Consider the following 27203-nt stretch of genomic DNA (forward strand, 5'->3'; position numbering starts at 1 on the left):
ATGGCAACGGCGGGCGGGCCCGGGCGAATGGCGGGAGCCCCGCCCCCCGGGAGGGCGGAGGCGGCCCGGCTCCTGCCTCTCACGCGCGCGCGCGCCCCACCCCACCCCACCCGGCGGGTCGCGCGCCTCCGGGAACCCCCCGCAGGCCGCGGCCTGGCCCTCCCGGAGCGGCCGCAAAGCGCGGCGGCCGTCGTGCGGCGGCGTCCGCGGCCGCCAAGCCCCGCCCCGCGCTGGGGCGCCGTGCGTCCCGGGCCCGACGGCGGCTGCGCAGTGCGCGCGGGTCCTCCCCCGACGCCGGGGCGTAAGCGCGGGCCGCGGCGACGCTGCGAGACCGGGGCGAGCCGGGCGCCCGCGCGGCGGGGACGGCCCGCGCCAACATGCGGAGGCCGGCGGCGGCGGCGGCGGCGGCGGTGCGGGAGCGGGAGCGGGGGACCGAGCGGGCGCTGGAGCCGGAGCCGCAGCGCGAGCGGGGCCCGCAACAGGGCCCCGCGCCGCGCTGCTGAGGGAGCCCGGGACGCTGCCCGGCCGGCCGCGGGCCACGGCCACGGCGGAGGCCCCGAGGTAAGGACGCGCGCGCCCTCGCCGCTGCCACGGCCACGCGCCCGGGCCGCCGCGCCCTGCGGACCCCCCCCCCCGCGCCCGCCCTCCGGCCCCGCACCTGTGGACCCCTGTCCGCCCGCCTCTGACCCCCCAGGCCCCTGACTCCCACCCTCCAGACGCCGCCGCCTCACTCCCCGTTCTCTCCACGCTGTCCCCCTTCCCCAAACTCGGGCCTGGCCGGCTCGCACTCCCGCCGGCGCGTCCACCGCAGACCTCACGGTCCCCACTGCTGCCTCGCTCCAGGCCCAGCTGCCTCCCGGCCCCTCGCCGCAGACTCTGCGCACCTCCACTGGCCCTGACTCGAGACCCCGCTGTCCACTTAGCGGCACTCCACTTTCCCCTTCCCTGCTCCCCGGTGCTCAGGCCCATTGCCCACTCCCCTGGCCCTCCCCGCCGTCCCCCCTGCTACCCTGGACCCCTGCCCCAGCCCACCCGTTCCTGGCTTTGTGGCCTGGAAGGCCCTGAGGGCAGAGCAGGGACGGCGGGGAAGGGGCATGCGGCCGGAGGGGTCTCGTCCGGGGTGACCTGTTGCAGGGCACTGCTTAGGAACCGCCGCCTCGATGTGGCTGGGCCCTCCCCTTTCCGCCCGCGCCACTGGTTTTGTTTTCCGGAAACACTTTGGATCAGGGAGGGGGTGAGATGTCTGTGCGCCTGGGGGCGGTGGACACACGGATCTCCTCCCTACCCCCTCCTGCCCCAACTTTCTCAGGGAAGCTTTCACGGTGGGGGCTGGGGGCTGTCGTGCTGGGTAGGCTTGGGAGCTCTTGGCCTCTGGACGGGATTGTTTGTGGACAGTGGCCTCGCAGGGCTCCAGCACGTTGTCCCCAGTGCCTCTGGCCAGTGTCTCAGACTCTGGGGGTGTCCACACGTCGTCCCTCCGCTGGGGCTCGGTCCAATGCGTCTCCAGCTCCGTGGGCCCTCGGCCCTCGCCTGGAAGACGTGGCCAGGCTCAGCTGGCGTTTCCCAGCCCCACAGGCTCCTGTAGCTGCTGGGAGTGAGGGATGAGTGGGAGCGCACCGGCTCCAGTGTAGGGGGTACTGTCCGCAGGGACTCTATCTGGCCACCGAAGGAGGTGGCTCCTGGACAAGAACAGATTGGGAGCCAGGCCCACAGGTTCGGAAGGGGGAAGTCTGCAGTTTTGCTGGTAGTTTTTGTTTTTCGCTTGTGTCTTCACCAAATTGTGCCCCAAGAAAGGGACCGCTGGGCCCTGCAGGCAGATGGGTAAGCTGGTGGGTGGGGACTGGCTGCACACACCCCAGGTGTTCTCTTCAGGCTCTGGGGTGGTGTCTGTGGCCCTGCATCTGAGAAACAGAAAGGGGGGAGTGCCTGAGTGCTGGGAGGGGCAGGGGTCCTGGGCCCGCCGGGCGCTGCCGGTGGAGGTGTGGCCTGTGTGGTGGGCGTGGGGAGGGAGGTCTGAAAGGAGCCACTGGACACACCTGCCCGGCTCCGGGCTGGACAGAACCCCAGGGGCTCGGCAGGGGTCATGGGGCACAGGTCTTTTCTGTCTGAAGTTGACGCTTGGACCTTCTTGTTTAAAGGGGCTTCGCATCTGATTTTGGTTACTTCTCATTTCTCAAGTGGATTGGGGTGAGTGTCTCATTACCTGGCTCTGGGCGTGTCCTCGCTGTGTCGACGGAGCCCGTGTGAAGACAGACTCTTTGAGCTGCTGGTTCTGGTTGCAGCTGATTTTCCTCCTTCTCCTCTTAATTACATAGTAATTATCCCTGGGTTGCAAGAGGAAGTAGGTGAGGTTTTTTTTGTTTTGCTTTTTTTTTTTTTTTTAAAGTTGAAAGCCTTCCTATCTGCGCATCCCAGCTCTGGGGAAGCCAGTATGCCAGCCAGTAGGCATTAGACACCTACGGGGTCACTTGTGTCCATGGGGGTTTACTGGGACGGGCCTGGGGGCCCCCCTGGCTTGGTTCCCTCAAGGCTGTACTTAAGGACAGTGGCATTTCCCGTGGGATGCCCTGTAACCCCTTGTCCCGTAGTTGACTTTGTTGCGTTCCCCCTTCCTTGCAGCCCCCAGACCACCTCATGAACAGCGGGGTCCCTCATCCTGGTTGTGGTGGGGTTGGATCTGTCTTGGCAGGTTCTTTCCAGGTGGGCCCTGAAAACCCAGGGGTGAGCGGTTGGGGCCCTGTCTCCTCCTAGGAGGAGCTCGAAGTCCATCAAGGCCGCCATAGGTCAGGTGGTGGGCAGAGGCCTGGGGAAGGAGCAGGAGAGGTGGGGCTATGGGGCACCGGTTGCTGGGGGCCACCAGCCTTCTGGCCTCTGGTGGCACTGGGCAGGTCAGCATGGCTGTGTTGGCTTTGATGGGGAGACAGGCATACGTGCATGCTGGTTGGGGTTGTGGTCCACGTCAGTGCCTTGCTGGCTCAAGCGAGGCCACAGGGTGCTCTGGCGACTCGTCGGGAGTGTTCCCACAGGTCACGTCTTTCCATGTGGTGCAGTCAGTGGGCCTTCAGGGAAAGGGACAGCCAAGCCAAGGCCCGGTGGGTCTGGAAGGCCCCCACCTTGCATGGCTTCCAGTCTGCCCCCTTCCCTTTTGGGGGGCATTGCTGGGCGGCCTCCCAAGTCCCTGTTGTGTGGATGAGGAAACAGAGTCCGGAGTAACCTGCTGAGTATGGAGGCCTGGGCCCTGATGAGGCCAGCAGGCACACCTGTGCCCCTTGGTGTGCATGGTGCCAGGCAGGACTGGTCCAAGCAGGAGTAGGTGTGGTGGGAGTTCCTGGGGCTCCTGCTGCTTGGGGGCTTTCATCTCTCCTCCCCATCCCCTGGGTGTTGGCCTGCCTTGATGTCTCCCTGTTGCCCCATCGTCCACAGACGCTTCTGGCCTACGCCATGCTCGCACAGGGCCCTTGTGGTGTGGGGGTCCATGCACAGGATTGGAGGTACTCTGGCAGGTGGTAAGTCCTTGCCCTGAAACCCCCGCCCAGTCTTTCTGCTCACAAGAACAGGCCGTGGTTCTGGCCCCTCTCCAGGCCCTGTCTGGGGTCCCCTCCCTTAAAGGCCTCGCGCATGTTCTGCTCATCCTCAGAGGGCAGCTGGTGGCCCATTTCTGGGAGCCTTCCCCCTTGCTTTGGGTCCTTTGTCTTCTGGGAGCTCAGCAACTTCTACGGTTAAAACGTCAGGTTACAAAACATTTTTATTCCTGTAAGTTGCTTTTGCCGTGTGTCAGAAGTCAAATTGATTAATACACCAGACCTGGGATGCAAAGTTGGCTCTTAGGTTATATCTACTGAGGTTCCAATCAGCAGCTCCCCCCACCCCCACCCCGAAGCTCGAGTCCAGCAGAGTGTTCTTGGCGGGTGGGCAAGGTGCCTTCATTTTCCACGCCGGTCAGAGCCTCCTGCCAGAACCCGGGTAGCTCCTGGGTGGGTCTTGGACCATCCTGGGTCACAGCAGGATCCGAGGCGGCCCTGGGGCGAGCATTCACTGTTTAAGAGGTAGAAGTGGACATAATACGTCGTCACTTGGTTTCACGTCGGTCTGTGACATCTTAAGAGTCTTAAGAAAATTGTGTTTAAAGGAAAACTATTATCTGGAAATCTGCATCCTCTGAGTGACACCTCATCTGGTTTTAGGTCTGCAGACTGAGCCCCCGTCTGAGAGCAGGTGACTGTCCTTGCTGGGGACGGGGGTTGAGGGCAGCGGTTGTCCGTGCACAGCCCCCCCAGACAAGCGTACGCAGCGCTCCCCCATGGGTGTGCCTGTCATCACGGCCTCTGCTCGCTGTGCTCCCAGGGCCCGGCCGGTGAGCGCTGACTGAGCAGGGTGGCCGCCCCAAGGAGCAATCCTTGGCCGACCAGGCAGGGAGCGGGCCCTGCAGAGCCCTTCTGCAGGCCTGTGGCCATGGGAGCTCCAGACAGCACCCCTCGGTGGGGTGGTGCCTCTGGAGGCTTCCCAGTAGAGGGCCTGGGGACATTTTAGCTTCCCCAGGTTCAGCTGGGTGCCTCAGGGATTAGAAATCCCAGACAGAGGGGCGCCTGGGTGGCTCATCATTAAGCGTCTGCCTTCGGCTCAGGTCATGATCCCGGGGTCCTGGGATCGAGCCCCCGCATCGGGCTCCCTGCTCGGCGGGAAGCCTGCTTCTCCCTCTCCCTCTCCCCCTGCTTATGTTCCCTCTCTCGTGTCTCTCTGACAAATAAATAAAATAAAAAAAAATCCCAGACAGAGATGCCAGAAAGGCTGGGGGCTTCCGGGAGAGACAGGTGTGGTTCACTGGGACACAGACACCTGAGGGCTCTCTCACTGCTTCTAGAAATGGTCTTGGGTGTAATTCCGGGTCTGTGATGGGATACCGATGTCTTTACCGCTCCATGCAGGAGGCTGTGCTGGGTCCCACACATCACCCCCAGTCAACCCCCCTAGCAGCTCCGCATGCAAGAGTGGGGCCGGGAGAGCTGACCGTCCCGGGCGGCAGCTCCAGGGCCCTCCGGCACACCTGTGTGCACCTCTCTGCCCCACCAGCACCTTCCCTCCTGCCTCTGCTCTGACGTCAGAACAGCACGGTGCTCACTGCTGGTCCCCACTCGGGGGCTGCCTCCTTTTTCTGTAAGCTGCACTGATGGGCCTGTTGGAAATTTATGCTGAGGACACTTTGTATCCCCGCTCCCTTTCTTCCAGCACCGATGACATTGGGGTTGAATCACTCTCTGGGGGGCGTCCTGGGTGCTGTGGGGGCTGAACAGCTTCCCTGGCCCCACCCACTTGGTGCCAAGAGCTCTCCGGTCGTGATGGCCGCAGATGTCCCCAGGTGTCATCCACTGTTCCTGGGGGGCAGGATCGCCCCCGGTGAGAGCCCCGCCCTGGAGATTTGCTTCCACCCTGCAGCTGCCACAGGGAGCTGGAGCTGAGAGGGGCCTCCCCGAGCGTGTGGGTGCAGCCATGGCTCACAGGCCCCAGGGCCTGTGCCGTACGGCCCTCCCTTGCATCCTGGAGCTGGACGTCTGAGGAAGCAAGCGGGGAGAGGGCTCTGGGGGCTGGTCCTCCCAGCAGCCATCCGGGAGGCGGCCTGGAGCTGCGGACTATGCTGCATGGTGGCCAAGGCCCCTGCACGCGCGGGGCAGGGGCAGGAGATAGCTGGGCCTGCCGCCGCTCGCTCGCTCGCTCTGCGTGTCGTGCTCCTTCCTGGTTCTTCCCTGCAGGCTGCCAGGGGGAAGGGTTACACCCGCTGCCCCCCACCCCCCCGCCCTGGGGTGGGGTGTGGTCTGACTGCTGCAAGTGGAGCTCCTCTACAGCCAGGTGGGAGGAAGGGGGCAGCTTGGGAGGTCATCTGCCCTGGTTTTGGGGGAGCAGAGGGCCGTGGCAGGTACTCCATTGTCCTTGCAGACGTGGGGGCCCAGCTCAGTGGGTCCCAGTGCACCTGGCGGCCCTTGCCCAGGCTGTGCCAGGTGCCGCTCACCCCCTGGGCCTCGGCTTCTGGGGGTGACAGGGTTTCTGAGGCACAGGAGCTCCAGCCCCCGGTGGAAATGGGACTTGGACCACGTGGGTGGCTGACAGCACACCAGTGGCCTTGGCAAAAAAGCAACAGGTGAAACTCATTTTATTGTTTCACTCTGTGTATCTGGGATCATTTAAACACGTTACCGGTGTAAGAAGTGGTGGTTGAGATGTTCATTATTTCTTTCATAGTTCGGTGTGCGTTTGATACTCGTGGCTCATCACTATTTGGAAGCTAAATTTTCATTGGAAATGCTCGATTTTAAGAAGTAACACAGAATTGGGGCGCCTGGGTGGCTCAGTTGGTTGAGCGACTGCCTTTGGCTCAGGTCATGATCCTGGAGGCCCCGGGATCGAGTCCCACATCCGGCTCCCTGCTCAGCGGGGGGTCTGCTTCTCTGTCTGACCCTCCTCCTTCTCATGTGCTCTCTCTCTCTCATTCTCTCTCTCAAATAAATAAATCTTTAAAAAAAAAAGTAACACAGAATTGGGCGCTTGGGTGGCTCAGTCGTTAAGCGTCTGCCTTCAGCTCAGGTCATGATCCCAGGGTCCTGGGATGGAGCCCTGCATCGGGCTCCCTGCTCAGCGGGGAGCCTGCTTCTCCCTCTCCAGCTCCTCCTGTTTGTGTTCCCTCTCTCGCTGTGACTCTTTCTGTCAAACAAATAAAATCTTAAAAAAAAAAAAAGTACAGAATTGAGTAGAAAACATTAGTGGCCCTGTGAGCAGTGAGTCTTCCTGGGAGGTTTGTCAGTTCTGCTGTGCCTGAGGACCTTAGTGTCAGACAGCCAGCCTGTTGCTTCGTATGAGTATGTCCCATATACTTCAGGGGGACGTCCTCATACTCAATGATTTGTTGCTTGTCTGAGGTTCATTGTTAACTGAGTACGTTGCACTTCTGTCTGCTGTATCTGGCTGTTGGTGCCAGGGCTGTTTGGGATTGGGGTGGGTGGCTGGTGGGCCTGCAGAGTTTGGAGTAGAACCTTCAGGATTAAGTGATGGCTCCCAGGTCCCACTCCAGCGCCTTGCATCAGCACCTCGGGGTGCACTGGGAATCTGGATCTTCAGCAGTGCTGCATATGAATTCTGATGTAGCCTTCTGGGCACCGGGGGCTGTTCCATCCCGGGGCTGAACTTGGGGACCAAAGTTGCGGGCTGCACTGCCACATGTGTGGCCAGAGGCAAGGGCTGGGTAGCTCTGGGATTTCTCCAGGTCTTTAACTGGTCCCTACTGCCACCTGGGCCTATGGCGGTGGGGGGGGGCAGCCTCCCGAGGGCCTTGGGCGTCGGCTCCTGTGAGCCTCCTGGTGCGTGAGCCCTGTGTGCGCCCTGACTGGGTTTGGTGAGCGCCTGGGGTGCTGTATGAGCTCAGGGTCCCCAGGCCCTGCGGGCTGGGCCTGTCCTGGGTGGCTGCAGTGGGGGCCACCCTCGCCCAGGGCCACCGAGGGGTTGAGGCTTGCAGGTTGGGGCCGCTGAGCTCTCACACAGTAGCAGATCAGCCCTCACACCTCTCCCACCCGGCCTGTCAGTTTCTGCATCTTTCACTTCCTGTGGGCATGCACCGCTTGACTCCTCTGAAGTACTTACAGGCAGCATCTCACAGAAGCTAGGTAAACCCAGGTCCGGGGGCAGGATGTGTGGCTTTGACAGTGGGCCGGCTTGCAGGTCTGACTTTGATCTGCACCCGTCTCCGAACCCCACTCTGCCTTTTTATGTATTTATTTTTGATTATTTTTTTTTAAGATTTATTTTAGAGCAGGTGTATGCACACAAGTGGGAGGGACAGACAGAGGGAGAGAGAACCCCAAGCCGACTCTGTGCTGAGCGCAGAGCCCTATGTGGGGCTTGATCTCGTGACCCTGAGATCATGACCTGACCTGAAACCAAGGGTCGGATGCTTCACCGACTGAGCCACCCAGGTGCCCCTCACTGTGCCTTTTTATGTTTTAAAGACTTTATTTTTATTTGTTTATTTGAGAGAGTGAGTGTACGAGCATGGGAACGAGCGGCGTGCTCATGGAGGGACAAAGGGAGAAGCAGACTCCCCGCCGAGCAGGGAGCCCCATGTGGGACTCGATCCCAGGACCCTGGGATCATGACCTGAGCCGAAGGCAGACGCTTAACGACTGAGCCACCCAGGCGCCCCTATTATTACTATTTTTTAAAGACTTCATTTATTCATTTGACAGAGAGAGGTACAGCGAGAGAGGGAACACGAGCAGGGGGAGTGGGAGAGGGAGAAGCAGGCTTCCCGCGGAGCAGGGAGCCCGATGCGGGGCTGGATCCTGGGACTCCAGGATCATGACCTGAGCCGAAGGCAGCTGCTTAACCAACTGAGCCACCCAGGCGCCTGCCCCTGGGTTTTTTTAAATACCCTTGATTTTGGAGCAGGTCTGTGTGCCGAGTTACTGCGCAGCACGGAGTTCCCACGGGCCCCACGCCCAGGCCCTCTGTTCACCCGTCACATCAGCGTGGTGCTTTCGTCAGAGCTGACGAGCAGACACTGATACCTCGTTATTCACCAGAGATCCTCGCTCTGTGCCAGGACCCCATCCTGACACTGGGGGTTTTCGGTTGTCACTCTGCTTCGGCCCCTCCAGGCTGGTCCCCGGGTCCCCTGTTGTGTGGATGCCCTGGGCGGTCGGAGGAGGGCTGGCTGGGGTCCCGCAGGACGTCCCCAGGTTGCGTTCGTCCCATCAGGGGCCCCCACTGCCCACACGGCTCCTCCCTGCGGATGCTGGCCCTGTGTCCTGGCCGGGCGTGCTGGCTGGGCTGCACACTGTTCTGGAGCCCAGAAGCCTGGGATCAAGGTGTGGTGGGGCCACACTCCCTCTGCAGGCTTCAGGAAGGGTCCTTCCTGCCCCTTCAAATTCTGGTGTTGCTGGCCATCCTGGCTGCCCCTTGGCTGTGGCTGCATCTGTGGCCTGCCCTTCCTGGACATCTTTGTCCTCTCCTCATGAGGACACCTGTCTGAGGAGAAGGCCTACCGTAATTTGCAAGTAGGGTCACATTCTGGGGTTTAGGATGTGCCTTTTAGGGGACTCAGCCGCCCGCACCAGGCACTGCTGCAGTGCATCATCATCGTGGTCACGCTGGGCCAGCCAGCCTGCCAGGATGAGGGGTCCCCGGGGACGTCACGTGGGGCTGGGACCCCCCCGCCCCCTCGACAGGTAGTTAGCTCTGTGGAAGGGTATGGGTGAGGGCTTTTCTGGGTGGCTGTGGGGGGTCGGAAGAGAGACCAACGCTGGCCTGTGCTGCCCCAGGCATCCACTGAGCCCCCGGCACCCACCTCATTCGCCCGAGCACATTTCCACACATTTGTCGTGACTGGTGACTTCCGGGCTGGGGGGGTGGTCCACACTGCCTGAGCAGCAGGGCCCCGCCCGACACTCGTCCCTCGGGTGGTCCAGTGTCTCGTGCGAGCCGTCCGGCAGAGGGCCCGCACTCGGACCCCCACCGTCAGGGAAGGCCCCACAGGCGTCCCCGCCGTCACCCGTCTCCTGGGGCAGGACGTGAGGGCGCTGCTCATCTGCCCAGACCCCTCCTGTTTCCCTTCAGCTCTTTATCACAGCGATTTTCAAATGCACCCAGACGAAGCACGAAGCTGCACGGTCACCAGCAGCTTACCCAGGGATCTCCGTGGCCTGCCTGGCTTTTTCGAGGCAACCTTTTTTTTTTTTAAGATTTTATTTATTTGAGAGAGAGAGAATGAGAGATAGAGAGCATGAGAGGGGGGAGGGTCAGAGGGAGAAGCAGACTCCCTGCTGAGCAGGGAGCCCGATGTGGAACTCGATCCCGGGACTCCAGGATCATGACCTGAGCCGAAGGCAGTCGCTTAACCAACTGAGCCACCCAGGCGCCCCTCGAGGCAACATTTTAAAGCAGATCTCAGGTGTCTTCTGGTGCCCAGGTCTTACGATTCTCCACTTGCTGCCGGTTGCGTGGCCGCAGTTTTGGGGCTTGTCATTGGGACCTTGCCTCTCTTTTGTAATTTGGTTTGTTGTGAGAAAATGCAGGTCCAGGGACGCCTGGGTGGCTCAGTCGTTAAGCGTCTGCTTTCAGCTCAGGTCTTGATCCCAGGGTCCTGGGATCCAGCCCCGCATCGGGCTCCCTGCTCGGCGGGAAGCCTGCTTCTCCCTCTCCCACTTCCCCTGTTTGTGTTCCCTCTCTCGCTATGTCTCTCTCTGTCAAATAAATAAAATCTTTAAAAAAAAAAAAAAAGAAAATGCAGGTCTGTCCAAAGGTTGCAAGGCAAGTGCTCTGAATTCCCGTGCTCTCAGGGCCTGCTGACCTGGGCCGTGTTTGCACAGCTCTGTCAGCGTCTGCCGGGCCTGAACCGCTTGAGAGCAGACTCTGGTGGCCTGTCTGGTGGCCCGTCACCTGTGCCTGCATCCCTCTCAGCCACGGTGCCTCCGGTCGGCCTTCCCTCACTTGCCATGTCCTCGCAGCGCAGCCCGGCTGGGACTTCGGGTGGGAACCCCACACTGTCTCCCTGTGCCTTCTGGGCCGCTGAGCTTATGCTCACCCCCGACCGGGACCTTTCCTTCCTGCTCGCTGAGAAGTGGCCCCTGTTTGTGGCACCCACCAATGATGCTTCTCCCCGGTTTCATCCCCACTGGTTACCTGGCAGCCCCAGTGGGGTGGGCGTGTGCTCTCTCCTCTCCCAGTTTATTTGGGGTTGGAGTCCTCCATCTGTAACTCCCTGATTTATGACCTGTTTTGCTTAACACGTCAACACTGGCCTCATCATGGGGGTCAGTTGGGCAGGCTCCCGTGCCTGCCATTTTGGGCCCACTTCCTTCTCTGTCATAACACGACCTTACAGGTGATTTTTTTTTAATTTTTATTTTTTATTTTTTATTTTATTTTTTTTAAGATTTTATTTATTTGAGAGAGAGAGAGAATGAGAGACAGAGAGCACGAGAGGGAAGAGGGTCAGAGGGAGAAGCAGACTCCCTGCTGAGCAGGGAGCCCGATGCGGGACTCGATCCCAGGACTCCAGGATCATGACCTGAGCTGAAGGCAGTCGCTTAACCAACTGAGCCACCCAGGCGCCCGGTGATTTTTTTTTTTAAAAGATTTTATTTATTTATTCATGAGAGACAGAGAGAGAGAGAAGCAGAGGCAGAGGGAGAAGCAGGCTCCCAAGGAGCAGGGAGCCCGATGCGGGACTCGATCCCAGGACCCTGGGATCGTGACCTGAGCCGAAGGCAGACGCTTAACCATCTGAGCCACCCAGGCGCCCTTGCAGGTGACTTTGGACTTCTTGGCTGTGACTGCAAGGTTGGCCATGTCTCTGGGGTCCAGGTCATTCTTGGGGAGTGCTGTGTAAATGCCAGGATATGGCATAAGGGGTACTTGTGACCCTGGGCCCAGGTGAATCCCGGGGAGGAGGCCTTGCCTACAGGTCATTAAGCCCCCGTGAGACAGAGGTGTGTCTGGCTCGGGAGGGACGTGCGTGTCCAGAGATCCCCTGGGGGGCACAGCCTGGATCCCATGCCAGGTGGGTACTTGTGAGTCAGCACCCAGGACTGGGTCCACCATGTGCCCTGGTGCTCGGCAGCTTCAGAGGGCCCTCCCTCCCTGAAGGGAGGCTGCCTCTCTGCATCAGCTCCCAGACTTGCCCTGGCTCTGGGCTGGGGCTGCGCTGGTGATGTCAGCCAGGGACTGTGACATCACTGAGTGGAGATGGTCAGAGAAGGGGGTTCTTGGGGCCTCCACCAGGGGAGCTGGTCCCTGGCCCTGACAAGATGGAGGACCCCCAAAAAACCACGGCAGGTAACTCACCTGAGGTGGGTGCTCGCAGAGGAGCATAGCCCTGACCCGGAGTGGTCTCTACAAGACCTGTTTGGTGTGGACCGGGGGCTGCCTGGCACTGGTCCGTGGTCCTCGTGGTGGGGGCAGGGGCAGGCCGGGGCTCCCCCCCTGGGTCAGGGGCCACGAGGGCCTGCCCTGTGTCAGGAACTAGGGGCCATGTTGGTTGGGTGGAGACTGGGTTTATTTTAGGCCTGAGTGAGGGACGGGAGGCCCCTTCCCCCAGGATAATTATTTTTAGCTTTGGCGCCTGGGCCTAAGCCAGGGCTAACAGCAGACACTTCCGCTGCCCTCAGATCTTGGGTTACCCAGCTTCACCCAGGTGTGCCAGGCTGCACACCTGCCCGCTCCTGGATCCTGGAGGAGCGTTATTAGGCTCTGGCCCTGGCCCTGGCCTTGCTTCCCACAGGCCGGCATGTGACTCGCTCTTGCTGGTCCCCGGCTCCCACCTGGCTTTCAGAATGTCCCCAAACAGGACCCAGAATGCACCTGTGTGGCCCGTGCTGGGTGGGGTGGCCTCCCCGGGCATCCTGAGTTCGGCCGCCTTCCAGAACATTCGCAGGTCTGTGCTGCCTGCTGGGTTGGGGGGTGGCGGCTCTTTTTGTGGGGGTGACTAGCTGGTGGGCTTTCCCGGGAAGGGGTCAGCGTGAAGGGCTTCCCGTCTGCTGCCACGGTGCCCGCTGTGCCCTACAGGCGGTGACCCATGTGGGGACCTGCCCTGTCGTAAGGGGACCGCCGGGGGCCGGCGTCGAGCAGCCGGGGGCCGGCGTGGGGCTTGGGTGAGCTGCAGGAATGGGTCACTGGTGTTGTGTCGAGGGACCTGTGGGCCCAGAGGCCTGAGGGGGGCAGTGCGTGCACGAGCATCCTTCCAGTGATGTGCCCGGGTGCCTTGTCTCTGCGACCCCTGGAACCATTGGAGGCCCCTTCTGGATGGGGAGGCCACCAGAGCTGCTGGGGAGGCTCTCTCGCAGAGGGAGCCTGTTTGGAGTGGGACAGCCGATGGAGTCCTCCCCTGTAAGCGCTGGCAGAGGCTTTGGAGAGGGAGTGAAGGGTATGTGGAGACTGTCCGCAAGCCCCGGGCATGCCGCCACCATGGTTAGGATTCTCGAAGGTAGCAGCAAGAAGGTGTCCAGGGAGGAGGGTGCTGTCAGACCCCGGACCCCGCCATCACAGGGAGCTACCTGGAGTGAGAATATGGGTTTCTCAGAGGGGACCCTAAGAACCAGCCCCAGACACGGGTCTCCCTGGCTTTCTGGTCCTCGAGGGCAGCTCTGCAGGCCCAGGAGGGGTTTGCACCCTGGGTCGTGAGGCCGGGTGGAGATGCCCATCCGGGGTGGGGGCTGAGGACAAGGGGGCTGCTAGGGACGGCCCTGTGCTGATGGCCGAGGAGGGGCCTCCCAGGAGGGATGGGGGCTGAGGTCCTGAGACGGGAGAACCCCAGAGGGGCTCCTCCCGTGGGCCTCGGGCAGAGCGGTACCGGTAGTTGAGCAGGGAGCAGAGCTCCCCACCTTGTGTTCTGGCGTTCTGTACCCTGGCCTCCCCAGCTCCGCTCCCAGCTTTGTCTTCCTGGTGACCGGATCCGGCGTGACCTCTGGTGCTTCTGCAGAGCAGAGCCGCTCTTGTCCCTCAGGAAATGCCCCGGGTTTGAGGAGCTTTGTGCCAGACCCCAGGACAAAGACCAGACCTCTGTCTTTATGGGCCGTCCCGGCCTGGTCTGCATGGAGACGTCCCAGTGCTCTCTGCTGGGGTGCGTCCGCTGAGCTGAAGGCTCTGAGGATGTCCTGTCGCTGGCTTCTGCTGCACTGCCTTTGCGGGGAGCCCCCGGGACCCCTTCGCCCCTTGAGTTCACCCTTCATCAGGATAGTAGAGGTCATGAGATGCGAGAATGTTCTGTGTCCCACACAAAGTGTCTGCTTGTGATCTTTGAAATTCCTGTGGATTTTACATCTGAAGCACTCTGGGCCTTTGTGTTTCGAGTGTCTGTGTGTGTGTCCATGCATGTGTGCACGCATGAGTGCATGGGTGTGCCGATGCTCATGTTCTTGATTACTTTCTGACTGGAAAGAAGATCTAAGTGTCTGTTAACGGGACAGTAGGTAGGTTCCGGTGCCCCTTGGTGTGGAATCCCGGCTTTCAAAGGAGCAGTGAGCATGTGCCAGGTGTACGAAGGGCATGTGGGTTGCTATGTGTGCTGAGTCTCTACCCGGTCGCTAAGAGGCTGTGTGTGGCTTTAGTGTTCTGCCCTTAAGGTTTTACCAAGTAAAGAACCAGGTGTTTTTTGCAAAAATCCTGCCCTGGCTGATGACCACCTCAGGGAGTGCCCGCGTCCTGCTCTTTTCTCCATCCGGCCCTTTGGACGGGCCCAGACCAGGTTGTGCGTCTGGGTGCCTGCCCTGCGTGTGGGCTCTGTTCCTCACGCCCCTGCAGGCAGTGGGGGCTCTTCCAAAGGCAGCTGCCCGCCGTCCCCTCCTCCGTTCCTTTCTCATGACTCTCCTGCTTCAGCCACGGTCACTCTCGAGGAAATGAGTCTGGCTTCCTTTGTCTCGGTCGGGGGAGGAGACTTGTGTCTAGAAAGAAAGCAGGCATTCGGGGAAATGCAGACCAGAAGCACCGCTACGGGGACGGCAGCACGGGCTGGAGCCCAAGGAGCGCTTGGACCCTCGTGCGCGGTGTGCGGGCTTTCAGAAAACGGTGCGGCCGCCCGGAGAGCAGCCCAGCAGCTCCTCAGACGGCTGCGGTAGAATTTCCACTTGAGCACGGCCAGCTGTGCACCCAGAGGAACCGACGCTCGCTTCTCAGTGCCCAGAGATGGACACTCACGGTCCCCCACGCACGGGCACGTTCCTCTGCCCACACGCACTGCCCCGGGGACGGACCCCGAGCCCACGACGCTCAGGGAGGGAACCAGACACAGAAGGCCGCATGGAGTGTGAGTCCACGTGGGTGACACGTCCAGAACAGGCTCATCCATGGGCGGGAAGGGGGCTCGTGGGGCTGGGGGGTGATGGCTGATAGGACGGGGTGCCTTTTGGGGCGATGGGATGTTCTGGAATTAGACCATGGTAATGGTTGGATAACTGTATTAAAGGCCACTGAATTGTACGTTTTTATTTTTTTATTTTCTTTTAAAGATTTTATTTTTTTCATGTGAGACACAGAGCATGAGCAGGGAGAGAGGCAGAGGGAGAGGGAGAAGCAGGCTCCCCACTGAGCCAGGAGCCCGATGCAGGGCTCGATCCCGGACCCTGGGATCATGACCTGAGCCGAAGGCAGATGCTTAACCATCTGAGCCACCCAGGTGCCCCTGAATTGTACACTTTTAAGGGGTGAAACGTATGGTATGGGAATTGTATTTCCATGATAGGAGTAACAATAAAGCAGGGACCTAGAAGCAAAAGATGCCCCCCCACCCTCGTGAGGAGAGAAGTGCTCTCTGGCTTTTCTTGTATGGTTCCGACGCCCCCACTGTGTGTCCAGGGAGCAGGGTCTGGCCCAAGCTCAGGAGGAAGGCTGGAGCCTGTGGACGGCTTTGTTTTTTTTTTTTTAAGATTTTATTTATTTATTTGAGAGAGAGAGAATGAGAGATAGAGAGCACGAGAGGGAAGAGGGTCAGAGGGAGAAGCAGACTCCCTGCTGAGCAGGGGGCCCGATGTGGGACTCGATCCCGGGACTCCAGGATCATGACCTGAGCCGAAGGCAGTCGCTTAACCAACTGAGCCACCCAGGCGCCCGGCGGCTTTGTTTTTAATAGTAAACTTGAGATTATGGTCTGTGTAGATTCACCTTCAGGTGGAGCCCCAGGTGTGCTCAGAGGGGCTCTTGGGGTATTTCCAGGTGTGCGCAATGGGAAGGGGGCTGGCTCCGTTGATGTCAGATGGATGTGTTCCCTCCTGGGGCAGCCCAGCCACTGTCCCCAAGACCCCATCCCCCTTGCATACTCTAGGCCCTGCCCAGGGATGTGTGGGGCACAACTGATGGAGCAGGGAAATTGGGAATACCTGTAAACCCCCTTCTTTGTGTTTGGCCCCCGTTCCTGACTGACAGGCCCAGCACACCTCACTCACTCACTCTACCCCCAGTGCCCACCAGAGCGATGGTCCCCAAAGCAGGCGGGGCCTTGCTCCTTCCTGACCCCAAGCCTGAGGTTCTTCTGTGGCGGGGCAGGGTACTGAGCCAGGCCCCACCCAGGCTTCCGGAGCAGCACCGCTTTGTGTGTGATGTGGGCGTGCACACAGGTGTGAGAGCACGGGAGGGGGTGTGTGAGCGCCACAACCCTGGGCCATCGCCTCTCCCTGAGCACATGGACTGGGGATCCCCTCTGCGGGGCCCCTGCCTGCTCTGAGCCAGCTGTTCCCAGGACTCTTGGTCCTGGCCTGGTCAGTGGAGGGGCGTTCTGGGGGCCCCCATGGGGAGGCGACGCCATCCCTGTCTCCCTGGCACATCCAGCTGCAGGGCTGGTGGGGGAGCAGTCTGACCTCAGGGTGCTCCCACGTGCGGGCAGCCCCGCTCACGCGCCTCAGACTCCATGTCTTGTCTTGGCATCAAAGAGCCCGCCTGCCCTGATCCACAGTGAGCGGGGACACGCGTGAGCTGGGTCATGGCCACTCTGGGCCTGACAGCTGTGTGCACAGGCAGAGCCCTTTCTCCAGGCCTCTGGCACGCACTCAGACTTAATCTAATTAATTAATTTTAAGAAGGGGAGGAGAGGGGAGGGGCAGAGGGAGAGAGAATCTCAAGCAGGCTCCATACCCAGCCCCATGTCGGTCCAGCACCGAGACCGACGTGGGGCTCCATCCTGCAGCCCTGAGATCATGACCTGAGCTGAAATCCAGAGTCGTCCATCAACCGACTGAGCCACCCAGGCGCCCCACACTCAGATTTTAGAGGAGGACATGTTTGGTCGGGGGCGCTTACAGGAGCATGTTGGTGGTTTCTTTTTGAAGAGATCCTTTGGCTTTGATGTGAGCAGTTGGTGGGGGTTGGAGGAGGAGGTGTGGCTGAGAGGCCTGGTCTGGCTGGCTGGCGCCCAGAACCTGAGGGGATGGGGGTGGGCCTGGGGATGCAGGGTGGGCTGGAGGCGTCTGGTCAGGGCCAAGGACCGGCCCGGGTTTGTTTCTGTGGGTACCTGCCCCTCGCCACACCCAGCTTGCGTGGCTCGCCCTTCCTCCCTGCGTCCTGGGGGCTGCGCAGTGCCTGCCCTTCCTTCTACAAGCCCTCCATGGCCCCTGCTTCGTCCCTAAGGGGCCAAGGGTGGTCCCACCCCAGGCGCATGCACAGCCTGTGCCCAGATCGCTGGCTTTCTCAGCCTGGGAGCCCACCTGACTTCCCTCGGCAGCTGCTGACCAAGTGAAGCCTTGCTAGGGTCAAGGCCTCCTCCAGCCCCACCTGGCCATAGGTCACAAGTTCCTGGAATTAGGCCCGGGGACGTTGGCATCACCTGCACAGCACAGGGTGGGGTGCAGTGGGGGCCGGTAGGGCAGGCCAGAGGCCTTGGAGGTCAGTGGCGAGGGCCTGTCTCCCAGCCTCGGGCTCTTTCTGCTCTGCTGTGTGTCATCTTCCCTGTCCTGAGAAGCAACCCCTCGGCCTGGGGAAGGGGCTGTGGGTGAGGTGGCTCTTAGCCCTCTCTGCACCCAGACTGGGGGCTCCACAGCTGGCTTCGGGGTTCTAGGGCCTCAGTCACGTGACTAGCCCCGACTTCTGCCAGTGGGGCTGTCCCTGAATCATGGGGTGCGGGTCACTCGACAGCACGTCTCACACCAGCTTGACATGAGGCACTCACGGCCTGGAGTCACTGCACCCCTCTGTCCGGGCCCCAGGAAGTCATGCCTTGAGCTCGTACCTTCATAGATCTTTCAGCATGTGCTTGGCGGCCAGAGCCTCTCATGGTGCTGCCCTCAGGGCCACCTGCCAGGCTAGGGCTGCGTCATGGACACGCGTGGCCTCCTGACCCATGTCTTTATTTCTTTGCCAGCCGGGAACCACGAGATTTGAGGCGGCGGGACCTGTCAACAGAATGTGTCATCCCCCTGCATGCGACCCCGAGGCCACCGAGATGAGCAGCACCGCTGGGCCCTGGCAAGCGCCCACGTCTCACTAGCCGGGAGCGCCGGGCCACCATGGTGTACTAGCCCCGAAGAGCCGGCCGCAGCCTCAGGTCTGCACAGACCCGGGATTTGCACGGCAGCTGAGTCACCGTGGAGAGGCCAGGGTACCACAAACTTATGGATTTTGACAAGAAAGGAGGGAAAGGGGAGTCGGAGGAGGGTCGGAGAATGTCCAAGGCCGGCGGCCGGACCAGCCATGGCGTCCGGAGCTCGGGGACCAGCTCAGGGGTCCTGATGGTGGGACCCAACTTCCGGGTCGGGAAGAAGATAGGCTGTGGCAACTTCGGGGAGCTCCGGCTAGGTGAGCATCCTTGTTTACATCCCGGGGCGCGGGGGGGGGGGGGGGGCGCCTGACGGGGCTGCGGCCACCACTCCCAGACGACTTCCAGATGGTTGGGCCTGGGAGTCCAGGTAAGTGTGAGATTCTGCTCCCCAAGGGGGAGGCTTTGCCAGGGGGATGGATCCCTAGCCTCACCCTGTGTTTTTGAGGGACAGTTTTGTGGGGAATCTGTGTGCCCCCCCATACGGGGGGGCCCACATGGAAGTTTCTAGCTGGTGGGTCCAGGTGCATTTGCAACGTGAAATGCAAGCTTAGCTCCTGCTGAGCACTTAGCTGTTAGGAACCGCAGGCAAAGCCTGAGCCCCGTCCAGTGGCCTGTGTCACTGTCGCGTGCCCCAACCCTGAGAGCCTGGGTTGAGATTCTGTCCTGAGCCAGAGCCACACCACAGCCGCTCCAGAGGCTGCAGGATTGGGCTTGGGCCGTGGAGTCTCGCTGCCTGTCTGTGGCTTCAGGAAGCCCTGGGCTTGGGCCTTCTGAGCCAGCAGACTGTCAAGGGCTGGGGGTCCGGTCTCTGTGTGCTGGTTGATGGGGGGCGTGCAGGGCAGGTGCAGGGCTCGAACAGCGGATGTGTCTGTCTATCTGTCTGTCTGCAACACTGCCAGACTCACGGGAGAGAGCGCAGTGCAGCCGTGTCCAGCCGTCCTGGCACAGCAGGGCCCCGGCCGCCTAGTAGCCAGTTCCACAGCTGACCCCGGATGGAGCCGCCTTCATCCCCTCCTGCCTCCCTATTAGGATGTGCGTGTGTGCACACACATGCTCACACAAACCAGGACACACACACAGGCCCACGCCTGACTTGCAGCCTGGGGGCTACGGGGCCTGTCCTTGGGGTGTGTCAGGATCAGCAGCCTACACAGTACGGCTCTGCATAAACAAATGAGAGTGTACAGTGGGGCCATGGGGTACAGCAGCTTTGAGTTTAAAACGTTTTCAAAATTGAGGTATGTGGTGTTTTCTGCCTGGCTTTTGCTCAGCATGATTTTGAGTGTCCCCGGTGTTGTGTGTGTAGGTAGCTGGTTGTCCCATCTGTGTGTCTGCACCCCATTTTCTTCATCCGTTCTCCTGCTCAGGGACATTTTCGCCATTGTGAATAAAACCGTCCTCAGCATCCCTCTCCAGGTCTTGCCAGACTGATCTCCACAGTGATGGTAACTTTCTAAACTACGGGCAGCGTCCGAGGGTCCTGCGTGTGACACGTCCCCATCAGCATTTGGGGTCATTGGATTTTTCTGTTTTGAGCATGCTCGGGGTGTCAAGGGGTTTTCATTTGCATTTTCCTGATGATTCATGTTCTCCTGTACATCGTGTGTCTTTTTTCCTGGCGATTTGAGGTTTTCCTTTTATTTTTGGTTTCAGATTTTGATTCCTCATTGTTGAAGGGAGATTTCTTTGTGTTTATCCTGCTTGGGATTGATTAAGCTTCATAGATCTGTGTGATACTTTTTCATTAAATTGGAAAAACTTCAGTCATTGTTTCTTCAGATCTTTCCCTGCCTTCGTTTTCACGTCTTTGGCACCCTCAGACTCCGACTACACGTACATTAAGTGTTCGATGCTTTTCTGCAGGTCCCTCAAGCTTCTTTTGAGTTCTCTTTTAGCCTTTTTTTCTTTCTTTGCTTCAGTCTGGTTAGGTTTTACTCTTTTGTAAGTTCGTCCTTCTTTTTCTCTATTTTGTCTGATCTATTGTTGGAGCCATTGCGGTGAATTTCTCACTTCACACATGGCATCTCTCACTTCACTGGATTCCCCTGTTTCTCCCTTGAGGTTTCCTATCTGCTCGTTTATTTTCCCCATCATGTCCTTGAAATCCTCACACATCCTTGTGATTATTTAAAATGCTAAATCTTTGGCACCCTTGACTTTGTTGTTTCTTGTTACTGTCTCATTTGCCTCCTTTTGCACACGTCTAGTACTGTTTTGTTTTCTGTTGGAAATGGTGGGTGCCACGTGTGGAATGTCTGCATTATGCTTTGTCCTGGAGGCTCATCTTGACGTCGTGAGGGTCTGGTGGGCAGCTGAGAGCTGACCTGACTCAAGGGCTGGAGTCACATCTGTCCCAAGGCGAGGGCATCCTGGGTTCTCGGCCAAGGGTCGGGGGAGTTCAGGAAGACCTCTGTGTCTGGATGGCTGCAGCTCCAGCCTTGTGTGGCCCCCAGGATCTTCCTTCTGCTCGTAGCCCCTCAGGAGCGTGCCCCCAACACACACAGGCGAGGCTGCTGACGTTGGTGAGGCCCTCGGAGCCCCAAGCACCTGAACCCCTCCAGCTGTCTGCACATCCCGACTTCAGACACGCGTGGGCACGGGTGCACATGCTCCCCTTCAAATCACACTGGCCTTCAAGGACTTTGGCTCTCCCAGAACTCCCATGGGCAGTCAAAATGCCAGTTTCTTCAAGACACAATAAAGTTATCAGTTACCATAAAGGATCGATTAGAATCATCAGAGTTTAAAACATCTTTTTATGAGGGACGCCTGGGCGGCTCAGTTGGTTGAGTGTCTGACTCTTGGTTTTGGCTCAGGTCGTGACCTCATGGGTCGTGGAATTGAGCCCCACGTGGGGCTCTGTGCTCCGAGGGGAGTCTGCTGGAGATTCTCTCTGGCCCCTCCCCCCACTCGCACTAATGCGTGCTCTCTTTCTCTCAAATAAACAAACCTTTAAAAAAAACAACCATGTATTTGTGAGAAAACCTTGTTAGGAGCATGGACAGGCAAGCCACAGACGGGCAGTGGTCAGAGAGCACCATGTGACAAAGCCCCGGCGTTTGCACCTGTGGAAGGTTAGCTCAGTAATAAAAAGACACTCCAATTTAAAAATGGGCACAAGAGGAGTGCGTGGCCGGCTCCATCGGAGGACTGTTTGACTCTTGATCTTGGGGTCGTGCGTTTGAGCCCCATGTCAGCTGTAGAGATGACTTTAAAAAAACATTAAAAACAGGCAAGAGATGTGAAGAGAGACTTCACAAAAGCAGACAGATGAATCGCCAGGGAGCTCAGAAGGCACGCCGCCTCACCGGCCACAAGGGAAGGCAGCCACGTGAGTTACACTGCACATTCGCAGCACAAGCAGCAGACTTGGCAGAGTGGGCCTGCGTGCCGGTAGGAAGTCCCACATCTCAACACTCACCTCCGCGGAGCTTGTAAGAACACCAGGAGCTGGCCGGCAAAGCCAGCCAGACCGGGTCCCGGCGGCGGACCTGCCGCAGCACAGACAAACCTCCGGTGCACTGAGCTGTATGGAAGGAGCCGGGAAGGAGGGGGCGTGCCGGATGGTGCCCCTCGGTGGATGCGTCTCGGGTCGTGAAGGTGGGGCCAGGCCCGGTTTGTGTGCTGGCGACATGCTCATTGCATGGGGCCCTTCACGTGCGTGCACTTGACGGGTCAGTGTCTCCCCTCAGCCGAGGTCCTGCTGAACCTAGTCTGTGCTCTTCATCGGCTGGAATGTGGAGGGTACTGATGTCTGCTGCTTTGAAATGCTCTGATTTTGTTAAAATTAAGGGAGATGAGGGGCGCCTGGGGGCTCCGTCGGTGGGGCATCTGCCTTCAGCTCAGGTCGTGATCCCAGGGTCCTGGGATCGATTTCCGCATCGGGCTCCCTGCTCAGCGGGAAGCCTGCTTCTCCCTCTCCCACTCTCCCTGCTTGTGTTCCCTCTCTCGCTGTCTCTCTGTCAAATAAATAAAATCTTCAGAAAATAAATAAGGGAGATGAGTGGGTGATAGGTGCACAGACACAGCAGAATGAAGAGCAGATTGTTTCTGATGTCATCTAGGGGGTGAGGATGTGGGCCTTCCCTGCAGGGGTTTTCCATTTTTTTATGTTTGAAACTTTCATCATAAAATGTTGAAGGAAAAACATAAGAGGCAAAACCTGTTTTTTATCAAAGCCCAGGAAGCAGGGCTTCAGGAGAGCTTTCCTTCCCTGCTGATGAGCATCTGTGAAGAACCTCTTAACTGAGTTGTCTGCCCAAGTGAACGGAGGTCTTCGGGAAGACGGGGCCCCTCTGCCCACCCCTCCCAGACCGCGGCAAGAAATGGGAGAGGAGAGAACACAGACTGGGGGAGAGGCGAGCTGGGCTCCTCCCGGACAGCACCGTTGTGGGCGCGCAGCGGCCTCAGCAGTCTCCCAAGGTGCAGTCAGAAATGAATGTTTTGTTCGAGCAATCGAAGGAAAAGAAAAATTTAAACACACTACCTATGGTCAGCATGCCCAAACCTGCCAAGTGCCCGTGGAATGAATGAATAAATAAGCAGGATGTGCACACGCTCCCCACCGAGAACTAAAAACCTCTGTGAGAGAAATTGCACATCGTGGCCGGGCAGCTGGAGTTCAGCTGTCCCCTCCCTCAGGTTCTCCTATAGGCCTGCGGTGACCCCTCGGCATGCAGTGTGCTGGGGAAGCTGACCGCTGGCTCTCGACCGCCCCTGGGGACAAAGGCCCCAGGATGGCTGAGGCCGCACCGAAGACCCCCCCCCCGCCCCCACCAGTGCCACAGCGACACACACACCTGAGAGCATATGCCCGGGATGGGGTGGTGACTGGGGGGAGGGGCTGACAGGCACGGGGAGCCCCGGCCTCAGCCTGTGGGGTGGTATACAGCGGGGTCTCCACCGCCACGTTGGAGGAACAGCCCAGGTGTGAATGTCACCATGACGGGGAGAGTAAGCTGAGGCCTCTTCCCACAGTGGATCCTGCTCAAGTCCAGTGGGGCAGACCGTGTGGCATCTTGGAGGAGCAGGTATACCGTGTGGAGCCACATTCATGGCCCTTAGGGTCCGGTGAGGCCAGTCCGAGGCCATAGGCCAGGATCATGCTGGGAGGGGCCCTCTACTGGAGACGGGGGCACAGCTGTCCACGGTACTGTGCCAGAGGGTCGGGGGGGCAGGGGCAAGCGCTTGGGTTTGAGGGGCTAGGGCAGCCCTCTATTATGCAGCAGGTCACCCGACCTCAAAGCCAAGTGGGTGCCGGGTGTCCACACACAGGGCACAGAGACCCTTCACAGAAGCCCTGAGCCACGGGGCTGGGGCTGTCTCACCATAAGTCCCGTCTGTGGGGCTCTAGCAGGTGAAATCTGGGCTGCGGCAGGTTCCGGAACTCATGTGTTTTCAGTTCTCTGAGGTTGGGCGTGTGGGCTCTTTCTGTGTGGGTTCCTGGAGGTCCTGCTGGTCAGTGATGGGCTTGGGAAGACCCTGCCCCAGGCTTGCTCTTCCCTGTGAGGCACACAGATTCCTAGCCCCAGGCGTGGTGAGCTCTGGTGCCCTGGGAAGCCAGCCAGGGGCTCTCTGCCCACCAGGTGCCACTGAGCAGTGTCTCAGTGAGCCACAGTTTCCAGCAAGGGGCAGGGCCCTGACGCCTGTTCCCTTTTTGCACCACAAGGGAGCTCCCCATGCTGATGGCCGGTGTGGAGCGCCTTGGGTGAGTCATCGCAAGACAGGACCTGGACAGGCCTCTCCATGCGGCTTCTTGCCAGGGGGCCGTGCTCCACAGGGTCGGGGTCTGCTGAAGGAGAAGAGCCAGGGGCAGGGGGGCTGGTCCTCGGCAGAGCAGGTGTTGGGAGCGTAGAGTTGCCGGAGAAGGGACGGGGGTGTTCCGGGGAGCCAGGAGGGGCTGCCGCAGGTCAGATGGAACAGGGAGGGGAACACCACCCTCTGCTGCTTCGCTGTGGGAGCTGAAGAGGGGCCTCGGGGTCATCGTGGGTCTGTTTTCTCTCCTTGTTTTTTTAGATGGGAGAAACGGGCACGAGTTGGTGTGCTGGCGGGAAGGGCCCCCTAGAGAGGCGTTGGGAGCGGCCTCCTTGACTGGGCGGGCCTGGGTTGGTGGGGGGAGGGGAGGGCTGGCGGGAGGGGTGCTGGAGGATGAGGGTGTGGGGCGGGGGGGGCCACCCGCAGCGGGGCAGGGGGCTTTGTAGGCATTCTTCTCACTCCCAGGACATGGCCAGGCTCAAGGGGGTCTGCCAGGGAATAGGAGGTGGCCCTGGAGGCGTGGGTCAGGTGGGGTCTCCCCCGTGCCGGGGGCCCTGCCGCGCTGACGCACCTCTCTCCCACAGGGAAGAATCTCTATACAAATGAATACGTAGCTATTAAACTGGTGAGTTCAGGCCTTCCCTCACACCGCCCAGTGGGGCCTCAGGGGTCCTGAGCTCAGGCTGGCCCGGTGGGTCTCCTGGGTGGCGGGGGGGGTGCATGCACGGTGGGTCCCCTGACCACATGTCCACCTGCCCTTCCCAGGAGCCCATCAAGTCCCGGGCGCCTCAGCTGCACCTGGAGTACCGTTTCTACAAGCAGCTCAGTGCCGCAGGTACCTGGGCCCCACACAGTGGGGAGTGGGGGCCACGGAGGGTGCCACGCAGGTCCCACACGAGTCTGTGTGTCGCCCCTGCAGAGGGCATCCCTCAGGTCTACTACTTCGGCCCGTGTGGGAAGTACAATGCCATGGTGCTGGAGCTGCTGGGGCCTAGCCTGGAGGACCTGTTTGACTTGTGTGACCGCACGTTCACGCTCAAGACGGTGCTCATGATCGCCATCCAGCTGGTATGGGCTGGGGGTGCTTGGGAGGGCCGTGGGGCAGGGGAGGGGCGGGCGGGCCGAGGGGAGGACAGCCCTGAGCCACCCTCCCCACCACAGATCACGCGCATGGAGTACGTGCACACCAAGAGCCTCATCTACCGCGACGTGAAGCCCGAGAACTTCCTGGTGGGGCGGCCGGGCACCAAGCGGCAGCACGCCATCCACATCATCGACTTTGGCCTGGCCAAGGAGTACATCGACCCCGAGACCAAGAAGCACATCCCGTACCGGGAGCACAAGAGCCTGACGGGCACGGCGCGCTACATGAGCATCAACACGCACCTGGGCAAGGGTGAGCCTCGCGTGGGCCGGGCGGGGGAGCTCACGGGCCGCGCTGACCTGCTCTCCCCCCGCAGAGCAGAGCCGCCGCGACGACCTGGAGGCGCTGGGCCACATGTTTATGTACTTCCTGCGTGGCAGCCTGCCCTGGCAGGGGCTCAAGGTGGGCGCAGGGCCAGGGGTGCGGGTGCGGGGGGCCTGTGGGTCGGTGTCGGCTGACCGCTCTCCCCACAGGCCGACACACTCAAGGAGCGCTACCAGAAGATCGGGGACACCAAGCGGGCCACGCCCATTGAGGTGCTCTGCGAGAGCTTCCCAGGTGAGGAGCACCCCAGCCCCATGGCCCCGGGCCCCACTGACCCCCCCCCCATGCCCCACTGACTCGTGCACCCCCGCTGCCTCTCCACAGAGGAGATGGCCACCTACCTGCGCTACGTGCGGCGCCTGGACTTCTTTGAGAAGCCGGACTACGACTACCTGCGCAAGCTCTTTACCGACCTCTTTGACCGCAGCGGCTTCGTGTTCGACTATGAGTACGACTGGGCGGGGAAGCCCCTGGTACGTGGGGGTCCCCGGACCGCTAGAGTCCTGGTTCCTGCAGTGGGTGAGGCCCCAGGATGTGGGGCCGGGAGCCTTGGTGCTCCATGCCCATGGGACCCCAGGTGCATGGTGGGTGGGCGTAGGCTGCCCGGCCTCAGCGCTGCGTCCTGCCCCCTGCAGCCGACGCCCATCGGCACGGTCCACTCCGACCTGCCCTCGCAGCCTCAGCCTCGGGACAAAGCCCAGCTACACAGCAAAAACCAGGTGAGGGGCTGGGCCAAGGACCCCAACCATGGGGGCGGTGGGGCAGGGCCCACCTGACCCCCCTGTTGCCTCCCCCAACCCAGGCACTGAACTCCACCAACGGGGAGCTGAACGCAGACGACCCCACTGCCGGGCACTCCAATGCTCCCATCACGGCACCCGCGGAGGTGGAGGTGGCCGATGACACCAAGTAAGGCCCTGGGCAGCAGCTGGGCACGGGGACACCGTGGGCCCCCTCCCCACCACCGGCCACATGTCCATGTCCCCTCGCCCACCCTGTGCAGGTGCTGCTGTTTTTTCAAGAGAAGGAAGAGAAAAGCAGTGCAGCGTCACAAGTGATGCTGGGCCCGGGTGCCCTGGACCCTCCTGCCGCAGCCACCCCGGCGAGCCTGGCCCCGGCTGTGTGGCCCACAGCCAGGACAAACTGCAGGGCCGGCCGCGGCTGCCTGCCCCCCCACACGGGGTCACTTCTTTCACACGAGACTTTGGCCGAAATTTCTACGCCCGTGTCTGGTCCTCCCCTCCAAGAGCATTAACTATTTCAAACAAGGAGAAGAGAAACAGTGGCCACCCTGCCCTGCGCCCCTCCCGCCCGCCTGCTGAAGTGAGTAGTCGGCCGCCCGCGCCGGCCAGCCCGTCCTGTTAGTCTCATAAAGTCCAGCTTGTCTCCCTCGATCCAAAGGCCGTTCTCTCGAGGGGGTGCTGTGGGCGTTGCTGCCGGGGGCGAGCCCGCCCTGGGCCTCCCTGCACCACAGGGGAAGGCGGGGTGGGGGAGGCCCCCCAAACCAAAATGCTGCACCAAAGCCTGGGCCGGCGGGCACAGCCCCACAGGGTTCCCTGCCACACCTGCTTGTGGAGTCGTGTCCGGGGCCTTGGAGCCCCGGGGGCGGCCTCCTGCTTGGCGCTCAGGCCGCGGTCTGTGCCCGGGTGTGCGTGGGCTTCTCGTGTCTGTGCTCCATGCCGCCAGCGGACCAGCAGGAGACAAGCGCCTTAAAGCCCTGTCCCAGCCCCGCAGGCACGTCCGGGGTCGGGCAGTCCTGGTGGGAGTGTGGTCCTCCTGGGCCTCCCTGGGGGGCCTGTGCTGCCTCGGGGTGGAGCAGCCAGGGACGGCCTGGCAGCGGTATGTGTGTCTAGGTCTTGCTTTACACAGTGTACAGAAATGGCACTTCGGTTTCTCTGACGCTTCCTGGAAGCCATAGAGTTTAGGGGCTTTTTTAAAAAAATAAAGGAAAATGAAAGCACTCCTGAGTGTGGTGTCCGG

General features: G+C 60.6%; 2 protein-coding genes across 6 annotated transcripts; both read left to right on the forward strand.

Annotated features, from left to right (window-relative positions):
* LOC113916130 (proline-rich protein 2-like) lies at positions 1 to 702 on the forward strand. Its single transcript, XM_027582027.2, has one exon. The coding sequence runs from the start codon at positions 1 to 3 to the stop codon at positions 700 to 702; it is 702 nt and encodes a 233-aa protein (XP_027437828.1).
* CSNK1G2 (casein kinase 1 gamma 2) lies at positions 412 to 27203 on the forward strand. Of its 5 annotated transcripts, XM_027585693.2 has the most exons (12): positions 415 to 561; positions 17825 to 18258; positions 24340 to 24380; positions 24521 to 24590; positions 24675 to 24823; positions 24917 to 25151; positions 25216 to 25301; positions 25373 to 25457; positions 25548 to 25696; positions 25859 to 25942; positions 26026 to 26132; positions 26227 to 27203. In XM_027585693.2, the coding sequence occupies exons 2-12, from the start codon at positions 18075 to 18077 to the stop codon at positions 26279 to 26281; spliced, it is 1245 nt and encodes a 414-aa protein (XP_027441494.1). In that variant the 5' UTR covers positions 415 to 561; positions 17825 to 18074; the 3' UTR covers positions 26282 to 27203. The 5 variants fall into 5 exon arrangements, with proteins under 5 accessions (XP_027441491.1, XP_027441495.1, XP_027441494.1 ...); XM_027585690.2 differs by having other exon boundaries at positions 412 to 561; positions 24521 to 24823; XM_027585694.2 differs by lacking the exon at positions 25859 to 25942 and having other exon boundaries at positions 414 to 561.

This window comes from Zalophus californianus, chromosome 1 (assembly GCF_009762305.2).
Source record: "Zalophus californianus isolate mZalCal1 chromosome 1, mZalCal1.pri.v2, whole genome shotgun sequence".
Taxonomy (NCBI): domain Eukaryota; kingdom Metazoa; phylum Chordata; class Mammalia; order Carnivora; family Otariidae; genus Zalophus; species Zalophus californianus.

Coding starts and splice junctions, on each gene's coding strand:
- LOC113916130 (XM_027582027.2), top strand. CDS start 1: ATGGCAACGGCGGGCGGGCCCGGGCGAATGGCGGGAGCCCCGCCCCCC.
- CSNK1G2 (XM_027585690.2), top strand. CDS start 18,075: ATGGATTTTGACAAGAAAGGAGGGAAAGGGGAGTCGGAGGAGGGTCGG. Junction 18,259..24,339: donor CTTCGGGGAGCTCCGGCTAG/GTGAGCATCCTT, acceptor TCTCTCCCACAG/GGAAGAATCTCTATACAAAT. Junction 25,697..25,858: donor ACTGGGCGGGGAAGCCCCTG/GTACGTGGGGGT, acceptor TGCCCCCTGCAG/CCGACGCCCATCGGCACGGT.